The sequence below is a fragment of the Anopheles merus genome, chromosome 2L (assembly GCF_017562075.2).
Source record: "Anopheles merus strain MAF chromosome 2L, AmerM5.1, whole genome shotgun sequence".
Classification (NCBI taxonomy): domain Eukaryota; kingdom Metazoa; phylum Arthropoda; class Insecta; order Diptera; family Culicidae; genus Anopheles; species Anopheles merus.
In genome coordinates this window covers 39,288,021-39,307,890 of record NC_054083.1, presented here as the reverse complement: position 1 = coordinate 39,307,890, position 19,870 = coordinate 39,288,021, and the positions used below count along the sequence as shown (strand labels likewise).

Genomic DNA, 19,870 nt, shown 5'->3' with positions numbered 1-19,870 from the left:
AAATTTGAATTTAAGAATGATGACTCTCTAATTCGTTTTTAATAAATAAAAAAATCAATCAGCATATGCAACATGCACTAATGTTTAGGAGTGATCATAAGGTTCCATCCCTAAAGTCGTCATAACAATGTCATTAAAGCAATCAGTATCGATTGCATTAGCTTTTTTAAACTAATTTCTACCGGTCCACAGTGTACTAAAGAGCATTATTGCACCAAACCATGCAATTACTTTCTTTGATGTGTTCGGTCGATCAATGAGCACAGCCAATCAAGCAACATTACCGAGCAGTCTGGCATGGAATCGGATAGTGAACCCGCAAAATGGCTTTGCTATATAGACATGATTCATCTTTTTCTTTACAAACAGCTGATAAGGCCATCAAGCAAACTGCACCGTCTGAGCTGGTGTAACCGGTTATTATCATGTTGGGAGAGGGCAAGAAGGGGCGAGTGCATTGCAATCATGCTTCTAGAGAGGTGAGAACTGCAGCTTGCAAGGGAGAGAACCATTCATTAATTTCTTCACCCAGTGGTACTTAATGCAATGAAAGTTAAAAATACTTTTTTTTGTAACGTTCTATGTTCCTTGAATTGTTATTGAAAAATGAATATTTTGTGTATCATATGAAACTAAATTTGCAGCTTTCAGATTTACAGGTCTCTTTCAAAAGCCATCCAAAATAAAGGTGCGTGCAATGTTTCACCTCGTCCCTGATTAGTGTCACAAGGCACATCGCGACCCTTTGAAACAAACACGAGACTGCGTCCACTGGAACTGTCTACTTTTGCGACTCGCGCAACAAGAACCTCACACGTTCGCGCAAATCTTGACTCTCTCCCTCTCTCTATCAACACAGCACCTAAACCCTTTTTGCGCGATGTGATCATCACTCGCTCACGATCAGTCGTAGTGAGAGGAACGTGTCTCTAGCGTCGGTCCCTCGTGTTTTGTTACGCGTCTGTTTTTTGTTTTGTGCAGTTCTTTTAGTGTTGCTTCTTCTGGTGCTTCGTATTCATATTACCCTCCTATTGCTGTTTGTCCTTGAAGCGGACAATTTCACAGCTTTCGCATTTTATAGCAATTCTACCCAAAGTGTACTAAAAAGAGATTAAATTAAGGCAATGTTCTCAACACTCGGTAGCTACATTTGGGGAAGTTCGGAAGGCGATAGGTAAGGGATGCTGCTGTGAAAGTTCAAATTCCTAGCCAAAAGTGTGCGTGTGTATGTGTGGTGGCTTTGTGCTCCGAAACTACCATCCAATCATGTTTGCGAACCGTGCAATCCATCATACTACACCATCTCGTTTCTATCCATTACACTCGTCCGCACGCAGAGAGTGTGGCAGGAAAAAAAACACAGCAGTTCTTGAGACCGGTTTCAAACCCGAATCCAACCCCGACAGGCAAAGAGAGTTAAATTTACAGGCGAGGGGCATGTAGAAACAGGGCCCTACTAGCAAAGAGAATGTAAAAGTGTGCGTCTTTCAGGCGAGGGGCATGTAGAAGCAGGGAGAGACGGCTGGAAATACGCGGAATTGCTAGGAGGCGAGAGCGTGTTTTGCTTTCTACACAGTTTTCGCACTTACACAATCACACATGTGTGAATGTGTGCGTTCACTTTCAGCCTGCGCGCTCAGTTTGGTTTTCTCGCAGCGGCTTGCTGGTGTCGGTGTCTCGCTCGCACTAGTGCAGCGAGTGTTCCTCGTGCGTTCCCTTTCTTGCTACCACACAAAATCGTCAGTACAGTTCAAGCCTTCGCAGCGTGAGGCCGCGCGCGTTTTAGCCTAAGTCCCGGGCGCTCGATGTAATTTGAAGTGAAGTGTTGAAGTTTTATTTATTTCAATTCACATTATTACGGCCTCGGTCGTATTTTCAAGTGTTGAAGTGTTGTGCGCATTGAAATAAAGCAGCGTTAATCTTTCATAATTCAACATGAATATGTAAATTATGCTGCTTTATTTCAATGCTTTTTTACAGTATTCAACATACACAACATACAGGCAGTAAGGCGGGTGCTTGAAGTGACGATTTTTTTATTATTTATAATAAAAAATATGTGTGGTTTTGTGGCAAGATTGTGGTTAGCGATGTGTGGAACTGTGCCTTAAGTTTCAATAAAGTGTTAAAATATCAACCGAGCTTGATGTGTTTAAGTTTTATTTCGATGCATGCGATTTTATTACGCTGCAAATCAAAGTGAACGAAAGCGCACAGCGCACAACGCGCAACGAAAGAAACGAGGGGGAGGGGGTGTCCAGCGCTACGCGCAAAGTGCGGCAACAGCGCAGCGCAAACCGAAAAGAACGCGCGGGAAGGGGTGTTCAGCGCAGCGCGCAAGTGCGGCAACAGCGCAGCGCAAACCGAAAGAAACGCGAAAGAGCAAGAACAGCTGATCCGCGCATCCAGCGCAGCGGGAGAGGAAAAAACGGGAGGGAGGGGGTATCAGCTGATCAGCTGTTTTGTATCGCGAGAGCGCCCCGTGTAATTTGAAGGCAAGCGAGAGAGCGCTGCGCGCGCTTGCTCTCAATTCGGAAAAAAATCACTGCCGCTCGACTATGGCGGACAATACAAATTCGACCGAACCCCTTCTCCCTGTTTCTACATGCCCCTCGCCTGTAAATTTAACTCTCTTTGCCTGTCGGGTACCCGACAGGCAAAGAGAGTTAAATTTACAGGCGAGGGGCATGTAGAAACAGGGAGAAGGGGTTCGGTCGAATTTGTATTGTCCGCCATAGTCGAGCGGCAGTGATTTTTTTCCGAATTGAGAGCAAGCGCGCGCAGCGCTCTCTCGCTTGCCTTCAAATTACACGGGGCGCTCTCGCGATACAAAACAGCTGATCAGCTGATACCCCCTCCCTCCCGTTTCTTTCCTCTCGCGATGCGCTGGATGCGCGGATCAGCTGTTCCCCCTCTCTCCCGTTTCTTTCGGTTTGCGCTGCGCTGTTGCCGCACTTGCGCGCTGCGCTGAACACCCCTTCCCGCGCGTTCTTTTCGGTTTGCGCTGCGCTGTTGCCGCACTTTGCGCGTAGCGCTGGACACCCCCTCCCCCTCGTTTCTTTCGTTGCGCGTTGTGCGCTGTGCGCTTTCGTTCACTTTGATTTGCAGCGTAATAAAATCGCATGCATCGAAATAAAACTTAAACACATCAAGCTCGGTTGATATTTTAACACTTTATTGAAACTTAAGGCACAGTTCCACACATCGCTAACCACAATCTTGCCACAAAACCACACATATTTTTTATTATAAATAATAAAAAAATCGTCACTTCAAGCACCCGCCTTACTGCCTGTATGTTGTGTATGTTGAATACTGTAAAAAAAGCATTGAAATAAAGCAGCATAATTTACATATTCATGTTGAATTATGAAAGATTAACGCTGCTTTATTTCAATGCGCACAACACTTCAACACTTGAAAATACGACCGAGGCCGTAATAATGTGAATTGAAATAAATAAAACTTCAACACTTCACTTCAAATTACATCGAGCGCCCGGGACTTAGGCTAAAACGCGCGCGGCCTCACGCTGCGAAGGCTTGAACTGTACTGACGATTTTGTGTGGTAGCAAGAAAGGGAACGCACGAGGAACACTCGCTGCACTAGTGCGAGCGAGACACCGACACCAGCAAGCCGCTGCGAGAAAACCAAACTGAGCGCGCAGGCTGAAAGTGAACGCACACATTCACACATGTGTGATTGTGTAAGTGCGAAAACTGTGTAGAAAGCAAAACACGCTCTCGCCTCCTAGCAATTCCGCGTATTTCCAGCCGTCTCTCCCTGCTTCTACATGCCCCTCGCCTGAAAGACGCACACTTTTACATTCTCTTTGCTAGTAGGGTAGGGACCGTACCACCATGTACACAATCACCCTTTAGCATGACGCGAAAATTGGCGTGTGAGAGCTATTGTTGGATTGTGTCGGTGTGTGTTTTTTTATGTTTTGTTATGCTCTTCCATTCGTCATGTCTTTTTTGCTGTCGTTTTTTTTCTCATCTGTTGCTGAGCTATTGAACATGTTTAAAGAAAAAAAAAATCATACACGACAACAACCTGGTGGAACACGGAATTGCGTGATTGCGGTTGTTTGTGCACATTTTTTTCCTACTTGTTGCATTCATCGCCCAGCCCATAAATCTCGTCCGGCGACGTGACAAGCGTCGTTAAGCGACCGAGAAATAGCGGCGGGTAGATAGCAATTTTGCACGGACGACTAGATCCTGCACTGCCTATATGGCAGATACGTCATAGTGCACCGATCATGTCACGAACTGCATACCACCTTCCTATCAAACACTCTATAGTGGAGTAAAAAATATTGTAAATAAATACTACACTCTTGCGTTACGCCACTTCCACACACTCCCCCTTATCAATGACAATCATCTCCCGATGGACATATAATGATAGGTTTGTTGTTGTGGGTCATTTTTTTCCCTCAGCCCCCTAACGGAAGTCACCTTTACAATCAACGGCAAGCCCTACACCGGTAAGTGCGGTGGTGCAATTGGCGCTGAGAAAAGATGCGATATGTGATGTGAGCGTGTCTGACTGCACGATCTTGAATCTTGATTGCAGTTGATGCGGGTAAGATTTCGGTCGATACGTCGCTGAACACGTTCATCCGCAACCATGCCCAACTGACCGGTACCAAGTTCATGTGCCTCGAAGGTGGCTGCGGTGCCTGCGTCGTCAACGTGAACGGGCTGCATCCGGTCACCAAGGAGAAGAAATCATGGGCAGTCAATTCGGTAGGCTTTAGGTGCTTCATTCCATAGCAGATTTGATACCAAAAAGAGCTTTGCTTTTAGTGCCTGTTCCCGGTCTACGCATGCCACGGGCTGGACGTGCTAACGGTGGAAGGAATTGGCAACCGCAAGGATGGCTACCATCCGATCCAGCAACGGTTGGCGCATCTGAATGGGACGCAGTGTGGCTACTGCTCTCCCGGTATGGTCATGAACATGTACAGCCTGATGGAAGCGAACCGCGGCGCTATCTCGATGGAGGACGTTGAAAATGCGTTCGGTGGCAATATCTGCCGCTGTACCGGGTATCGGCCCATACTGGATGCGTTTAAATCGCTGGCAGTCGATGCCGATGAGAAGCTGCTCGATGCCTGTCAGGATATCGAAGATCTGACCAAGACGTGCCCCAAAACGGGAAGTGCGTGTGCGGGCAAGTGCCCGTCGGCGCTGGATCGTGCCGAAGCGAAGCGTCCGGTGCGGTTGGTGTTTGAAGATGCGAAGGAATGGCACCGGGTGTCGCAGGTAGCCGACATCTTTGCGATCTTTGAGCAGATTGGCACCAAACCGTGCATGCTGGTCGCGGGCAATACGGCGCACGGTGAGTGGAGGATAGCTACTTGTAGCTTCCAACGACACTAATTAGCATATCTGTTTGAACAGGTGTCTATCGACGTAGTCCATCGCTGCAGGTGTTTATCGACATCAATGCAGTTGAGGAGCTGCACACGCACTCAGTAAGCAATAGTGAGCTGGTGGTCGGCGCCAGCGTGTCGCTGACGGAGTTTATGCAAATACTGGACACCGCGGCAAACAAAAGTCCAAACTTTGCCTACTGCAAGCAGCTCGAGAAGCATATCGATCTAATTGCCAACGTGCCGGTACGCAGTGCTGGCACTATCGCGGGCAACTTGAGCATTAAGAACCAGCACCACGAGTTCCCGTCGGATATGTATCTGATTTTGGAGGCGGTCGGTGCCAAGCTGACACTGGGTGAGCTGCGTCTTTCAAAGACGTTCTTCGGAAAAGATGTTACTGTAATTTAATCAATGTTATTTGTTCCTTCAGTTGAAGCGGGCGGAAAAACGAGCCTCATATCGCCGTCCGAGTTCGTCCAGCTTGATATGCAGAAAAAGCTGCTAAAATCGGTCACTCTGCCAGCGCTCGATGGCACGCACTATGTCTTCCGATCGTTCAAGGTAATGCCACGATCGCAGAATGCCCACGCGTACGTCAACGGTGCCTTTTTGACCAAGTTTGCCGAGGACGGTGTGACGGTGGAGTCGATACGTATCTGCTTCGGCGGAATTAATCCAGAGGTAAGGCACTAATTACACGAAAGCCCCACGAAAACAATCTCAGAACACTCAGGACATCTTCTCCTCTCAAACAGTTCACCCATGCCACGTCGACGGAATCATTCCTTGTGGGCAAGAACCTGTTCGACGCAGAAACGATCCAAGCCACGATGAACCAGCTGAGCAACGAGATCCGTCCCGATTGGGTCCTACCGGATGCATCGTCCGAGTATCGCAAGAACCTGGCAATGGCGCTGTACTACAAGTATCTGCTGAACGTAGCCCCGGACGGCACGGTACTGGTGAAACCGTCCTTCCGTTCTGGTGGTACCGTCCTGGAGCGACCACTCTCCTCCGGCCAACAGTCGTTCGACACTTACGAGCGTAACTGGCCCCTTACGAAGAACATTCCCAAAATTGAGGCACTCGCGCAAACATCGGGCGAGGCTAAGTTTACCAACGATTTGCCTGTCCAGCCCGGGGAGCTGTATGCCGCGTTTGTGATCGCTACCAAGCCCCACACACGCATCGGCAAAATAGATGCCACCGATGCGTTGGTAAGTGTGTGAAGAGTGGTCTTTTTGGTGTATAGAAAAAGAGTTCTTAAGTTGTCCTTTCCCTCACAGAAATATCCCGGCGTGGTTGCTTTCTACTCCGCGAAAGACATCCCCGGCACGAACAACTTCATGCCCGCCAGCCTCGGCAACCAGGAGGTGGAAGAGATCTTCTGCAGCGGTGAGGTCCTGTACCACGGCCAGCCCGTCGGTGTGATCGTGGCAGAAACGTTCAACCAGGCCAATCACGCTGCCACCCTGGTCAACATTCTGTACGAACGCACCACGCAGCCGCAACCCATCTATCCCACTCTCAAATCCCTCGTCGACAATCAAACCAAAACGCGCATCTTCGACGAACCCGTCACAACAACGCGCCGCGGATCGAGCTACCGTGTGAAGGTGTCGGCCGCCCGGAAGGTAACGGGACGGTTCGAAATGGCCGGCCAGTACCACTACACGATGGAGACGCAAACCTGCGTGTGCGTACCGATCGAGGACGGTATAGATGTGCACAGCTCAACGCAGTGGGTCGACCTGTGTCAGGTGGCGATCGCATCGATGCTGAAGGTGTCGGAGAACAGCCTCAACTTTACCGTCCGCCGGCTGGGCGGTGGCTACGGTTCGAAGATTTCACGCGCCGGACAGATCGCTTGTGCCTGCGCATTGGCCGCCCATCTGCAGAATCGCCCCGTGCGGTTCGTGCTGACGATCGAGTCGAACATGAGCTCGATCGGGAAGCGGTACGGCTGCATCGCCGACTACGAGGTGGACGTGGAGAGTAACGGCCGGTTCGTGAAGCTGACCAACAACTACATGCAGGATTATGGCGCGTCGCTGAACGAATCGGTCGGCGAGGCGACGACCGAGTTCTTTAACAATTGCTACGACACCAAGACGTGGAAGGTGGTGGGCAAGGCGGCCAAAACGGATGCACCGAGCAATACCTGGTGCCGGGCGCCGGGCACAACGGAGGGCATCGCGATGATTGAGAACATTATGGAGCACGTCGCGTGGGAGCTGGGACTGGATCCGCTCGAGCTGCGGCTGGCCAACATGCCCGAGGGTAGCAAGATGCGGGAGCTGCTGCCACAGTTCCGCGCGGACGTGGAGTACAACCAGCGGAAGGCAGCGATCGACCAGTTCAATGTGGACAATCGGTGGCGCAAGCGTGGCATCGCCATTTCGCTGATGCGCTATCCGCTCGGGTACTTCGGTGCGTTGCATGCGCTCGTAGCGATCCATGCCGGGGATGGGTCCGTTTCGGTAACGCACGGTGGCATCGAGATGGGCCAGGGCATGAACACGAAGGCGGCCCAGGTGGCGGCGTACGTGCTCGGACTGCCGCTGGAGAAGATCAGCATCAAGCCGACGACGAGTTTGACTTCGCCTAACGCCATCGTCACCGGTGGCAGCATGACCAGTGAGGCCGTGTGCTATGTAAGTGTTTGGTGTGCAAGTAAGCCGTTGTGTTAAGCGTATCTAATCTGATCTTCTCTTTTACAGGCCGTCAAGAAAGCGTGTGAGATACTGCTCGAACGCATCAAACCGGTACGCGATGCGCATAAGGACGCACCGTGGGAAACCGTTACCCAGCTCTGTTACGCAGGCAATGTGGACCTGTGCGCTACCTATCAGTACCGTGCGACCGAGCTGAAGCCTTACATCATCTGGGGCTTAAGCTGTGCCGAGGTGGAGGTGGATGTGCTCACGGGCAATGTGCAGCTGCGCCGCGTCGATATACTGGAGGATACTGGAGAAAGCTTGAGTCCCGGCATTGACGTTGGACAAATTGAGGGTGCGTTCATTATGGGTGTCGGGTACTGGCTGACTGAAGCGTTGGTATACAATGCTGAGGACGGTGCCCTGCTTACGAACCGTACCTGGACGTACAAGCCGCCAGGTGCGAAGGACATTCCGGTGGACTTCCGCGTACGCTTCCTGCAGAAGAGCTCCAATCCGGCCGGTGTGCTCCGGTCCAAGGCAACCGGTGAACCGGCGCTGAATATGTCAATCGTGGTACTATTTGCACTGCGCAATGCATTGCGTTCGGCTAGGAAGGATGCGGGACTGGCGGACGATTGGATCTCCATGGGTACCGCGTCCACGCCGGATCAGGTACATCTGCTTGCCGGGAATTCGATCGAGCAGTACAAACTGAATTAACATCAAGATAGTGATTTCCTTATCTTACATATGGTGCTGGATATTGATATTAAATATTCATTTATGAGTATACATTATATACATCTATTCTTGCAGAGAGAAAAAATGCAATAAACATTATCATTTAAACATCTGTATACCATGCATTTCACATCTAATTTAATTAATGAAAATATTTAATGACTCAATCGTCGTAAACAAATGACTTGGGTTTGACAACCCTGTATCAGTCAACAATTGTATCGAGGATCATAATTGGAAAAATTGAAATTAATAATAGTGCCAAACCATTTATGATAACCATATTAAAATTTGCAGCTATGGATATAAACATTCATCAGAAGATTATTTAAAACAATGTATTGTGTATCAAAAAAGCAATACACTTACGCACTCGCGCATATTAAGGTCGCTTTAGACCTTGCGTGAAAGTGAATGTGAATTTTTTTTTTTTTTTTGTTGCTATATTCAATTGAATATTTATCAGAATATGACTTATCGTACACCAAAAGAAAGTATTTTCAATTCCTCAACTATTTAGTATGTAAAAAATATTAAAATAATGAATTAAATACATTTTCTTATGATTATATTTTTCACCGTGAACAAAGCGGGGTATCACAAGGAAATGCATTTAATTTATTAATTCAATTTTTTGTATAGTCTAGATAGTTGGGGAATTGGATATCCTTTCTTTTGGTGTACGATAAGCCATGTTCTGATAAAAAAATTTAAATATAGCAGAAATCCCTAAAATTCACGTTCAATTTCACTGGGGCTCTGCGCGGACTTTTTCAAAAGGGTTGATCGTGCAAAAAAAATGGATCTCGATCTGCAACGGCAAACGATGTTAACCGAAATCTACAGTCAGTCGCTGTTGATCGTTAGACTTGGACGGTAGTGTGTCCTCATTTGTGGTTATCATTCTTACAGAGTTTGGTGTACGGAAAAGCAGTTTAAGATGCTTTCATCAATTGGAACGTATCTTTGGAGTAACTCGAGCTCAGTTGAAAGGTAGTACCCGTTACTGTAATATATGTGGTGTAGGCTCAAAAACGAATATTTTATGACAAAAATCAGATTCATATGAAAAATGTTAACTGGAATTTCATACCGTAAAGATAGTATGATTAATAGTAATAATATTACATCTGACTTTGTTCTTGTATATGTTGAATACTGGGTAATCTAGGCGATACAGTCATATTTAAGGTGTAGAAGATCAAAAACTATAAGAACTTTATGCTGATGTGGTTCTCTCATCTCCCTGTGCGAAAAGAGTGAATTGTAAACCATTATTCGAAAAAAATATTCAATACAAGAGGAAAAAGTTGGTTGGTTATAAAAAAAACGTATTGTTATATGAAACAAATTGCGTCAAATAGTTTGAAACATGGCTAACGACTAACTACGTATTTCTGTAAATTGTGTTTGAACATGATGTTATATAGTATTCTTCCGTACACTAGTTGTATGTTTTAATAATAAAAATATCACTAATTTTAACAACTTAAGACGACCGAAATATATAATACGCATTTTATCCACAGTAAATTGAAGTGATATTTCATTTCTTCTCCACATATCTCATTCCACTGATGTTCGTTCTTAACGATCTTCACTCTGGATCTCTTTTGTTCTTAATTTCCTTACTTAGCTCTTCATTCTTAAACGCTCGTCCTTTCACTCGGACGTGTGTACGCTGATTCTATTCCGATAAAACTGGTTATTTATGGTTTTTTAATGATCGATTCTTTTTCAAACGTTGACATTTAACTGTCCGCATTCGTGGCCAAAACTTGTTGGTGAGCTATACGCAATATTTTGCATACGATCTTGGTGGAAGGGTTTTTATGGCTTTCATCGTTGGAAAATCCCGTTTCTTGTGTGTGTTTTATCTTGTTCCTAACGTTCCAGTGCTGATGCATCTTTTCACTGTATCTATTTTTAGTCCCCTTTCCGAAGTAACATTCACCATCAATGGCATGGCTTACACAGGTAATGGATGCTAAAATGCAAATTTAAATGTAATGCAAACTTCAACACCAAATCCAAATACCTACAGCCAAAACTGAGAACCTTTCACTGGACACTTCGTTAAATACGTTTATACGAAACCATGCACACCTGTCCGGTTCTAAGTTCATGTGTCTTGAAGGAGGATGCGGTGCGTGCATCGTGAACGTATCCGGGCTCCATCCCGTTACGAAGGAAACTAAATCCTGGTCCGCGAACTCGGTAAGTGAACTTCAAAAATAGCCTAGGGGGCCATAGTCTAACGAAATCTACCTAGTGTCTCTTGCCCGTCTTCGCTTGCCATGGTTTGGACGTCAAAACTGTCGAGAGTCTCGGCAACAAACGCGACGGTTACCACCCGATACAGGAGCGTTTGGCACACATGAACGGTAGCCAGTGTGGCTATTGCTCACCCGGCATGGTCATGACCATGTACAGCTTGATGAAATCGAAGCAGGGAGCTGTTTCGATGGAGGACGTTGAGAATGCGCTGGGTGGAAATATCTGTCGTTGTACCGGCTATCGTCCGATTCTCGATGCGTTCAAGTCCCTTGCGTCGGTGTCCGAGCAAGAGCTGCCTGACATTGAGGAGCTTAAGATTTGTCCGAAAATGAACACCGCCTGCTCGGCCAAGTGCCCCGTGGCGGCCAGTCTCATCGAACCGGGACGCCCGGTGCACCTTGTGGCTGGGGATGATCGAGAGTGGCATAAGGTTTATACACTGGCCGAAATATTTGCCATCTTTAGCAAGATTGGAACACGGCCGTATATGCTGCTGGCAGGAAATACAGCACACGGTAAACCATCATAAAATTGTTGAACATTCTGGTTAAACGAATAATTCAATGGATTTATCACAGGTGTCTACCGGCGTAGTGAGTCTCTGCAAGTGTTCATCGACATTTCGTCTGTTGAGGAACTTCGCAACTACTTTCTGCGAACAGGAGAGCTGATCGTCGGAGCGAACGTTACGCTGACCGAGTTCATTGAGATACTGGATAAAACCGCCAAAAAACGACCAAACTTTAGATACTGTGGAGAAATTGCTCGACACTTGCGGCTGATTGCAAATCCTGCAGTACGAAATGCTGGAACGATTGCAGGAAATCTGACCCTCAAAAATCAATACCCACAGTTTCCATCCGATGTTTACATTCTACTAGAAGCTATTGGAGCAAAATTTATTGTCGGTAAGGTTACTTGACACAGCAGAAGTTACTGAAAAGGTAACAATCACTCAAACTATTGCCTTTTATTATTTCATTTCAAAAGCTGACTCTTTGGCAACGTACCAGGCAAAAACTGCGCAGGAATATTCGCAGATGGACCTGACGAAGAAGTTGCTGAAAGTTGTGTCACTTCCCCTTACTGACTCGTTCAACACGATTTTCCGATCGTACAGGGTGGCACCACGTGCCCAAAACGCTCACGCCTACGTAAATGCAGCGTTTCTACTACGGATGGCCAGCGATAAAATGACTGTCAAGTCGGCTATACTCTGCTTCGGCGGTATCAATCCTAAGGTAAGATGCATTACAGTAAATCTTCCTTAACTCCTTAACTCCTTCCTTAACAAATGCACTCACATACACTGCATCTTATTCGACAGTTTACACACGCCTCTCGCACGGAAAAGTTGCTTGCTGGTAAACAGCTTTTCAATAACACCACCATCCAGCAAGCAATCAACACACTTGCATCGGAGCTACAACCTGACTGGATCCTACCGGACGCATCAGCCGAATATCGTAGCGGTCTTGCAGTTTCTCTCTTCTACAAATTTCTGCTTAGCGTAGCGACAGATAACAATGTTCCGCTTGATCCTCGATTCCGATCAGGATCTGCTATGCTTCAGCGTCCCCTATCGTCCGGACAGCAGTACTACGATACGAACAAGAAAAACTGGCCCGTAACGAAATACGTCCCAAAGCTGGAGGGGCTGGCCCAGACGTCCGGTGAAGCGAAGTACACAAACGATGTTCCACCATTTCCTGGGGAGCTGTACGCCGCATTTGTTGTTGCAACGCAACTGAACTCAACCATCGGCAAGATTGATCCCACGGAAGCATTGGTATGTATGAACAGATTAAACGCCATTTTAAGCCCATTTTTAATGCCCACATAACACCCATTTTTTTCCAGAAACTGCCCGGTGTGGTAGCGTTCTACTCGGCGAAGCACATCCCGGGAGTGAATAACTTCATGTCCGACGGTATGCACTTCTACTTCCCAGACGTGGAGGAGATATTCTGCAGTGGACGCGTACTGTTCCACGGTCAGCCGGTTGGAGTGATCGTGGCCGAGCGGTTCGATCAAGCAGTACGTGCTGCCAAGCAGGTGAACATCATTTACGAACGTGTCTCCGACGAACCTATCTGTCCCACAATTAGGGCGGTGTTGACCCATCGATCCAAAGATCGGATTGTAAGCCAACCGGCCAGTAGCCGCACCAGCCCACAGGTAGACGTTCAAGTGTCGAAAAAACTGCAAGGAACCCTTGAACTAGCAGGACAGTACCACTACACGCTCGAGCCCCAAACGTGTGTCTGTGTGCCGATGGAAAATGGTATGGACGTCTACGCGGCAACGCAATTTATCGATCTGGTGCAGGTTGCGATTGCTGCTGCACTCAATGTGCCGGAAAACAGTCTCAACCTAACCGTGCGCCGCTTGGGCGGTGGCTTTGGAGGAAAGCTAACACGTTCCGCTCACATAGCTTGTGCGTGCGCTTTGGCAGCCCATCTCACCCGACGGCCAGTACGGTTCATCATGACCATTGAGGCCAACATGGGCACGATCGGCAAGCGGTACAGCTGCGTCAGCAACTATCAGGTAGAGGTTGATAGCAAGGGCAAGATTCTAAAGCTTGCCAACAACTTCATGCAAGACTACGGCTGCAATCTGAACGAAAATGTTGTCGATGATGCAAAGGTAGTGTTCGGACTGTCGTACAATTCCAGCGCGTGGAAGGTGGAAGGCAGTTCCGTCCTTACCGATGCACCTTCCAACACCTGGATGAGGGCCCCGGCCACTACCGAAGGCATTGCCATGGTTGAAACAATCATGGAACACATCGCCTGGATCACTGGGGTCGATCCGATGCAGGTCCGGCTATCGAATATGCCGGCCGGCAGCAAGCTGGTTACGTTGATGCCTCAGTTCCGTAAGGATGTGGAGTTCGATAAGCGCAAGCAAGCAGTGGACGAATTTAATGCGAAAAATCGCTGGCGTAAGCGCGGCATCGCTATGGTTCCGATGCAGTTCCCATTGGTACATTACGGCGCTCTACATGCACAGGTGTCCATTTACGCAAAGGATGGAACGGTAGCGATCAGCCACGGGGGTATAGAGATTGGACATTAACACCAAGGCTGCACAGGTTGCGGCCTTTACACTGGGTATTCCGTTGGAGAAGATTGCCATCAAACCCTCCACCAGCATGACGTCCCCGAACGCCGCAATGACTGGGGGAAGTATGACTAGCGAGGTCGTATGTTATGTGAGTACAAACCGGAATTCTTCGTTTTAGCTCTCATTCTAATTCACACGCGTTTTAATTACACCTTTCCAGGCCATTAAAAAGGCGTGCGAAATACTAAACGCTCGTCTGCAACCCGTCAAGGACGAGCTTAAAGCTGCCCCGTGGGAAAAGATCACCCAGACGTGTTACGCTCGCGACATCGATCTAAGCGTTCTGTATCAGTACAAAAAGTCCGATCTTAAGCCTTACAGTATCTGGGGTTTGAGTTGCGCCGAGGTGGAGATCGATGTACTTACCGGGCAGATACAGCTTTCCCGTGTAGATATTCTCGAGGATACGGGCGAAAGCATCAGTCCAGGCATTGATGTCGGCCAGATCGAGGGAGCGTTCGTGATGGGGATCGGCTATTGGCTGACGGAGGTCCTCGTCTACGATATGAGCAACGGTGCACTGTTAACGAACCGTTCCTGGAACTATAAGCCACCGGGCGCGAAGGACATACCGGTGGATTTCCGCATTCGGCTCATACAGACCGGTGACAATCCGTACGGTGTGTTACGATCGAAGGCAACCGGTGAGCCAGCCTTAACCATGGCCATTGTGGTGGTGTTTGCACTGCGATATGCCTTGCGTTCAGCGCAGAAGGATGCCGGACGGCCGGATGATTGGATTGCGCTCGGATCGGCATCAACTCCGGATCAAATTTTCCTCAAAGCGTCCAACGCCTACGAGCAGTACAAGCTTAAATAGAACGCATCTTTAAGCAGAATTAATCACATATATTGGTGGAGGGATATAAAAACCTGGATAATACTGAAATCTTTTTTTTTTTTTAAGTAATAAATATAATCTACTCCGATCAAATATTACAGTAATCTGATCTCACGCCTCAACAATGAATCACTCTAATCTTCAAGTATCTGCCAATGTCTAGAGAGAATCAGAATGACAATCAACGTTTGAGTCGCACTGACGCGTTGAGATAAAAAAACATGGATAAACACAACGATGATATGCACAATATGTCTAAACACTACTACACAATCATCATTACGCAGCGAAAAACACCAACTCTTCACAGATTGTGTCTGCTCGTTCGGTCGATTCGATTTCAGTCTAGCGTTGACCGTGCTATGATTAACATCAATTGAACCTAGTGGCCGTTGTGTGATACGAAATGATACGTACCAAAAATAATGTTGCCGCGGTGGCACTCCTATGCCTGGTAGTTGTGATAGGGGACAATCGTGTAGAGGTGGAATCGGCTAAAATTCTTGGCATCTTCCCCACCGCCTCCAAATCGCACTGGATTCTTGGTTCTTCGCTCTTGAAAGAGTTGGCTCAAGATGGACACGAGGTAAAGTCTACCAACGGATTAAAGTGAGCTTATGCGACTAAGTGTTTTGTTTATCGTGTGACAATCTTAGGTAACAATGATAAGCCCGTTTCCGTTGAAAAATGCTCCCAAGACGTATCGGGATGTTAACATTGCATACAACACGAATCTGTTTGATGGTACGAACACGCGGCAATTCTTTTGAATTAAAAGTTTATAAATTCATCCCTTTCATGTTGCACCTCGCTTTCAGATATAATGGATGAAGTGTTCGAGAAAGTCGATGACAGCATTGTGGAGAAAATGATGGAGCTAGGGACTTTTGTGAATGAAATCACCAACACTACGCTCTCATCACCGGAAGTTCAAGCACTGATACATTCCGACGAGACTTTTGATCTACTGATCCTAGAAATATTCTTAGATGACGCATTGCTTGGCTTTGCCGATCGGTTCAACTGTCCAGTTGTCGGCATGTCAACCTTTGGTGCTTCCTCGTGGGTGAATTCGCTCACCGGTTCTCCGCAGCCCTTATCGTACGTACCGCATCCAATGTCAAGTTTTACTGATAAGATGAACTTCTGGCAACGGCTCGGTAACGTACTGTTTACTGCGTTTGATGAAACCCTACTCACTGCCATGTGCAATCCAATACAGCAGAGGCATTACAACCACTACTTTCCTAACGCCACTCGCTCACTGGATGAGATGCGCCGCCACGGTGTCTCGCTCGTGTTAATCAACAGCCATTTCAGCTTGAGCTTCCCCCGACCATATCTGCCAAACCTGATCGAGGTCGGTGGTTTCCATGTCAACCGTAAAGTGAACCCTCTTCCTGAGGTAAGTCTCACAGCACACGCTCATTGAACACTTTCGCTTACGAACCGTCTCTAACTCTTCCCAAGGACATCAAATCCTTTATCGAGCAATCGGAGCACGGCGTTATCTACTTTTCGATGGGATCCAACCTTAAACCATCCAAAATGGACAAGCAAAAGCGAAACGACGTCATTAAGGTGCTCTCAAATCTTAAGCAAAACATCATCTGGAAATGGGACGACGATACACTTGTCGTCGATAAGAAGAAATTCTTGATCGGAAAATGGTTCCCTCAGGACGATATCCTGGCACACCCGAACGTCAAGCTGTTCATTACACACGGTGGTCTGCTGAGTTGCACTGAATCGATCTATCACGGTGTGCCGATCGTGGGCATTCCGATTTTCGGCGATCAACTGCTGAACATGGCACGAGCGGAACAATCAGGCTGGGGAATCGGAGTTACCTATACCGAGCTCAACGAACAAACGTTCAGCAAAGCGATCACCACCGTTCTCGGTGACCCAAGGTATGTGTTATCATTTAACTTGACTTGGACAGTCTCTTACTAAGATTTTATCTTTCAGCTATGCTGCAAACGTGAAGACGATCTCCCGTCGAATGAGAGATCAACCCCTGGCGCCAATGGATACGGCTAAATTTTGGGTTGAGTACGTCATCAGGCACGATGGCGCAAAGCATCTTATATCTTCCGCACAAGATCTTAACTTTGTTCAGTACAACAATTTGGACGTCTACTTGTTTATTGTGGCAGTGTTTCTAACGATCGTGTTCGTTGTTAGATTGAGTTTTAGAAAGCTCTACAGAGCTCTTTGTAAAAGAATTCGGAACACTCCAACTGTCAAAAAGACGAATTAATTTTAACACGATCATAAAAACTAGCCAAACGACGTTTTAAATCGAACAACACATTGAAACTGCTCATGGTAGAATGATTCAAAATGTAACAAATATTAAAGTATTAAACTCACCAGAGTTTTGTAAACAAAAACACAAATGTACAAAAAATATAAAAATGAAACAAAATAATTAATGGTTTTGAGACAATCCACCTTCGTCCATTCATTACAACACAAGGATGCATACCTCTCTCTTCGAGTAAATTTAAAGTCAAATGATAATCGGAATAACAATCAACACTTGGGCCACACTGGCGCGTGTCTAGAGATAAGGGATGGATGAGGGCAGCGATGATATGCAATATTTCTCGAATTCGCTGCGTAATCATCATTACGAAGCGAACAGAGAAAAAAAAAACTCCTCAAATATGGTATATACTCGTTCGGGGGATTCGATTTCAGTCAAGCGTTGACCGTGCTATGATTAACATCAATTGAACCTGGTGATCGCTGTGTATTTTTAAAGTGATACGAAATGCTAGGCGACAAAAATAATATTGCCTGGGTGGCACTCCTATGCCTGGTGTTCGTGATAGGACACAACAGTGTGGTGGTGGAATCAGCTAAAATTCTTGGCATCTTTCCTACTAGTTCCAAATCGCACTGGATTCTTGGTTCGGCACTCATGAAAGAGTTGGCGCAAGATGGGCACGAGGTAAGCTACTGGTAAATCAACGAAATAATTACTATACATTAATATTATCACGCCATCTTAGGTGACAATGATGAGCCCGTTTCCGCTTAAAAATGCTCCCAAGACGTACCGCGATGTAAGGATTGATTACAAAACAGGATTGTTTGAAGGTATGCAAATAAAGCCATGTTCTTCTATTGAAATAGTATTAACTCTCTTTGTACCACAATTTTAGCTGCAATGGACAAAGTCTTTGATAACATCGATAACAGCATTGTGCAGAAAATGACCAAGCTTGGAAATTTCGCAAATGCAATCACCAACACTACGCTCTCATCACCGGAAGTTCAAGCCTTGCTGCAATCGGACGAAACGTTCGATCTTGTAATCCTAGAAATATTCCTAGACGATGCATTGCTTGGCTTTGCCGATCGGTTCAACTGTCCAGTTGTCGGCATGTCACCGTTCGGTGCATCTCCGTGGGTAAATTCGCTCACCGGTTCCCCGCAGCCCTTATCATACGTGCCGCATCCGATGTTAAGCTTTACTGATAAGATGAACTTTTGGCAACGGCTCGGTAACGTACTATTTTCTGCGTTTGATGGAACCATAATCAGCGCCATGAGCAATCCGATACATCAGAAGCATTATGACCACTACTTTCCCAACGCCACTCGCTCACTGGATGAGATGCGCCGCCACGGTGTCTCGCTCGTGTTAATCAACAGCCATTTCAGCTTGAGCTTCCCCCGACCATATCTGCCAAACCTGATCGAGGTCGGTGGCTTCCATGTCAACCGTAAAGTGAACCCTCTTCCTGAGGTAAGTCTCACAGCACACGCTCATTGAACACTTTCGCTTACGAACTGTCTCTAACTCTTCCCAAGGACATCAAATCCTTTATCGAGCAATCGGAGCACGGTGTTATCTACTTTTCGATGGGATCCAACCTTAAACCATCCAAAATGGACAAGCAAAAGCGAAACGACGTCATTAAGGTGCTCTCAAGTCTTAAGCAAAACATCATCTGGAAATGGGACGACGATACACTTGTCGTCGATAAGAAGAAATTCTTGATCGGAAAATGGTTCCCTCAGGACGATATCCTGGCACACCCGAACGTCAAGCTGTTCATTACACATGGTGGTCTGCTGAGTTGCACTGAATCGATCTATCACGGTGTGCCGATCGTGGGCATTCCGATTTTCGGCGATCAACTGCTGAACATGGCACGAGCGGAACAATCAGGCTGGGGAATCGGAGTTACCTATACCGAGCTCAACGAACAAACGTTCAGCAAAGCGATCACCACCGTTCTTGGTGACCCAAGGTATGTGTTATCATTTAACTTGACTTGGACAGTCTCTTACTAAGATTTTATCTTTCAGCTATGCTGCAAACTTGAAGACGATCTCCCGTCGAATGAGAGATCAACCCCTGGCCCCAATAGATACGGCTAAATTTTGGGTTGAGTACGTCATCAGGCACGATGGCGCAAAGCATCTCATATCTTCCGCGCAACATCTTAACATCGTTCAGTACAACAATTTGGACGTCTACTTGTTTATTGGAGCAGTATTTCTGACTATCTTGTTCGTCATTAGGTCGGGTTTAAGAAAGTTGTATAGATCACTTTGCAAAAGCAATCGGAACACGCCAACTGTCAAAAAGACTAATTAATTTTAGCAAAATTATAATAACTGGCTAGTAATGCAAAGTAAAAAAAAGTGTGTAAAGTGTAAAGTGGCTAGTAATGTAGTAATAAAAATTATAAGAACTGCAAAAATGAACAGTAAAAACATGCACGAATAATTCAATTTCGCTTATAATTGACAAAAAATGCCATTAATCAAAGAATACACGTGTACACATGATAAATTATTTTCCCAGCCTCTTT

At 46.6% G+C, this 19,870-nt stretch overlaps 3 protein-coding genes and 2 long non-coding RNA genes across 5 annotated transcripts; 4 read left to right on the top strand and 1 right to left on the bottom strand.

The window, feature by feature from the left end:
* The first annotated feature begins 878 nt into the window (after window positions 1–878).
* On the top strand, window positions 879–8,904 carry LOC121592165 (xanthine dehydrogenase 1-like). The gene is made up of 9 exons (XM_041913539.1): window positions 879–1,174; window positions 4,447–4,493; window positions 4,583–4,755; window positions 4,816–5,350; window positions 5,413–5,742; window positions 5,818–6,068; window positions 6,143–6,604; window positions 6,674–8,041; window positions 8,108–8,904. The coding sequence occupies exons 1-9, from the start codon at window positions 1,125–1,127 to the stop codon at window positions 8,765–8,767; spliced, it is 3,876 nt and encodes a 1,291-aa protein (XP_041769473.1). The 5' UTR covers window positions 879–1,124; the 3' UTR covers window positions 8,768–8,904.
* LOC121592174 lies at window positions 1,674–2,141 on the top strand. The gene is made up of 2 exons (XR_006004656.1): window positions 1,674–1,807; window positions 1,981–2,141. It is a non-coding gene; the product is annotated as an uncharacterized LOC121592174 (long non-coding RNA).
* LOC121592173 lies at window positions 3,155–3,624 on the bottom strand. Its single transcript, XR_006004655.1, has 2 exons — window positions 3,490–3,624; window positions 3,155–3,315 (listed from the first exon to the last, which is right to left on the bottom strand). It is a non-coding gene; the product is annotated as an uncharacterized LOC121592173 (long non-coding RNA).
* A 610-nt stretch (window positions 8,905–9,514) lies between the features above and the next one.
* On the top strand, window positions 9,515–15,162 carry LOC121592166 (xanthine dehydrogenase-like). Its single transcript, XM_041913540.1, is given in 10 exon segments — window positions 9,515–9,781; window positions 10,719–10,765; window positions 10,833–11,005; window positions 11,061–11,580; window positions 11,644–11,973; window positions 12,056–12,306; window positions 12,393–12,854; window positions 12,926–14,139; window positions 14,141–14,282; window positions 14,355–15,162. Coding segments are annotated over 10 exon segments (3,852 nt in total). The 5' UTR covers window positions 9,515–9,728; the 3' UTR covers window positions 15,015–15,162.
* A 209-nt stretch (window positions 15,163–15,371) lies between these two features.
* On the top strand, window positions 15,372–19,763 carry LOC121592336. Its single transcript, XM_041913736.1, has 10 exons — window positions 15,372–15,621; window positions 15,692–15,779; window positions 15,854–16,440; window positions 16,506–16,948; window positions 17,007–17,295; window positions 17,815–17,994; window positions 18,056–18,143; window positions 18,209–18,795; window positions 18,861–19,303; window positions 19,362–19,763. Exons 1-10 carry the CDS (start codon window positions 15,442–15,444, stop codon window positions 19,651–19,653), a joined length of 3,177 nt encoding a protein of 1,058 aa, XP_041769670.1. The 5' UTR covers window positions 15,372–15,441; the 3' UTR covers window positions 19,654–19,763.
* The last annotated feature ends 107 nt before the right edge of the window (window positions 19,764–19,870 follow it).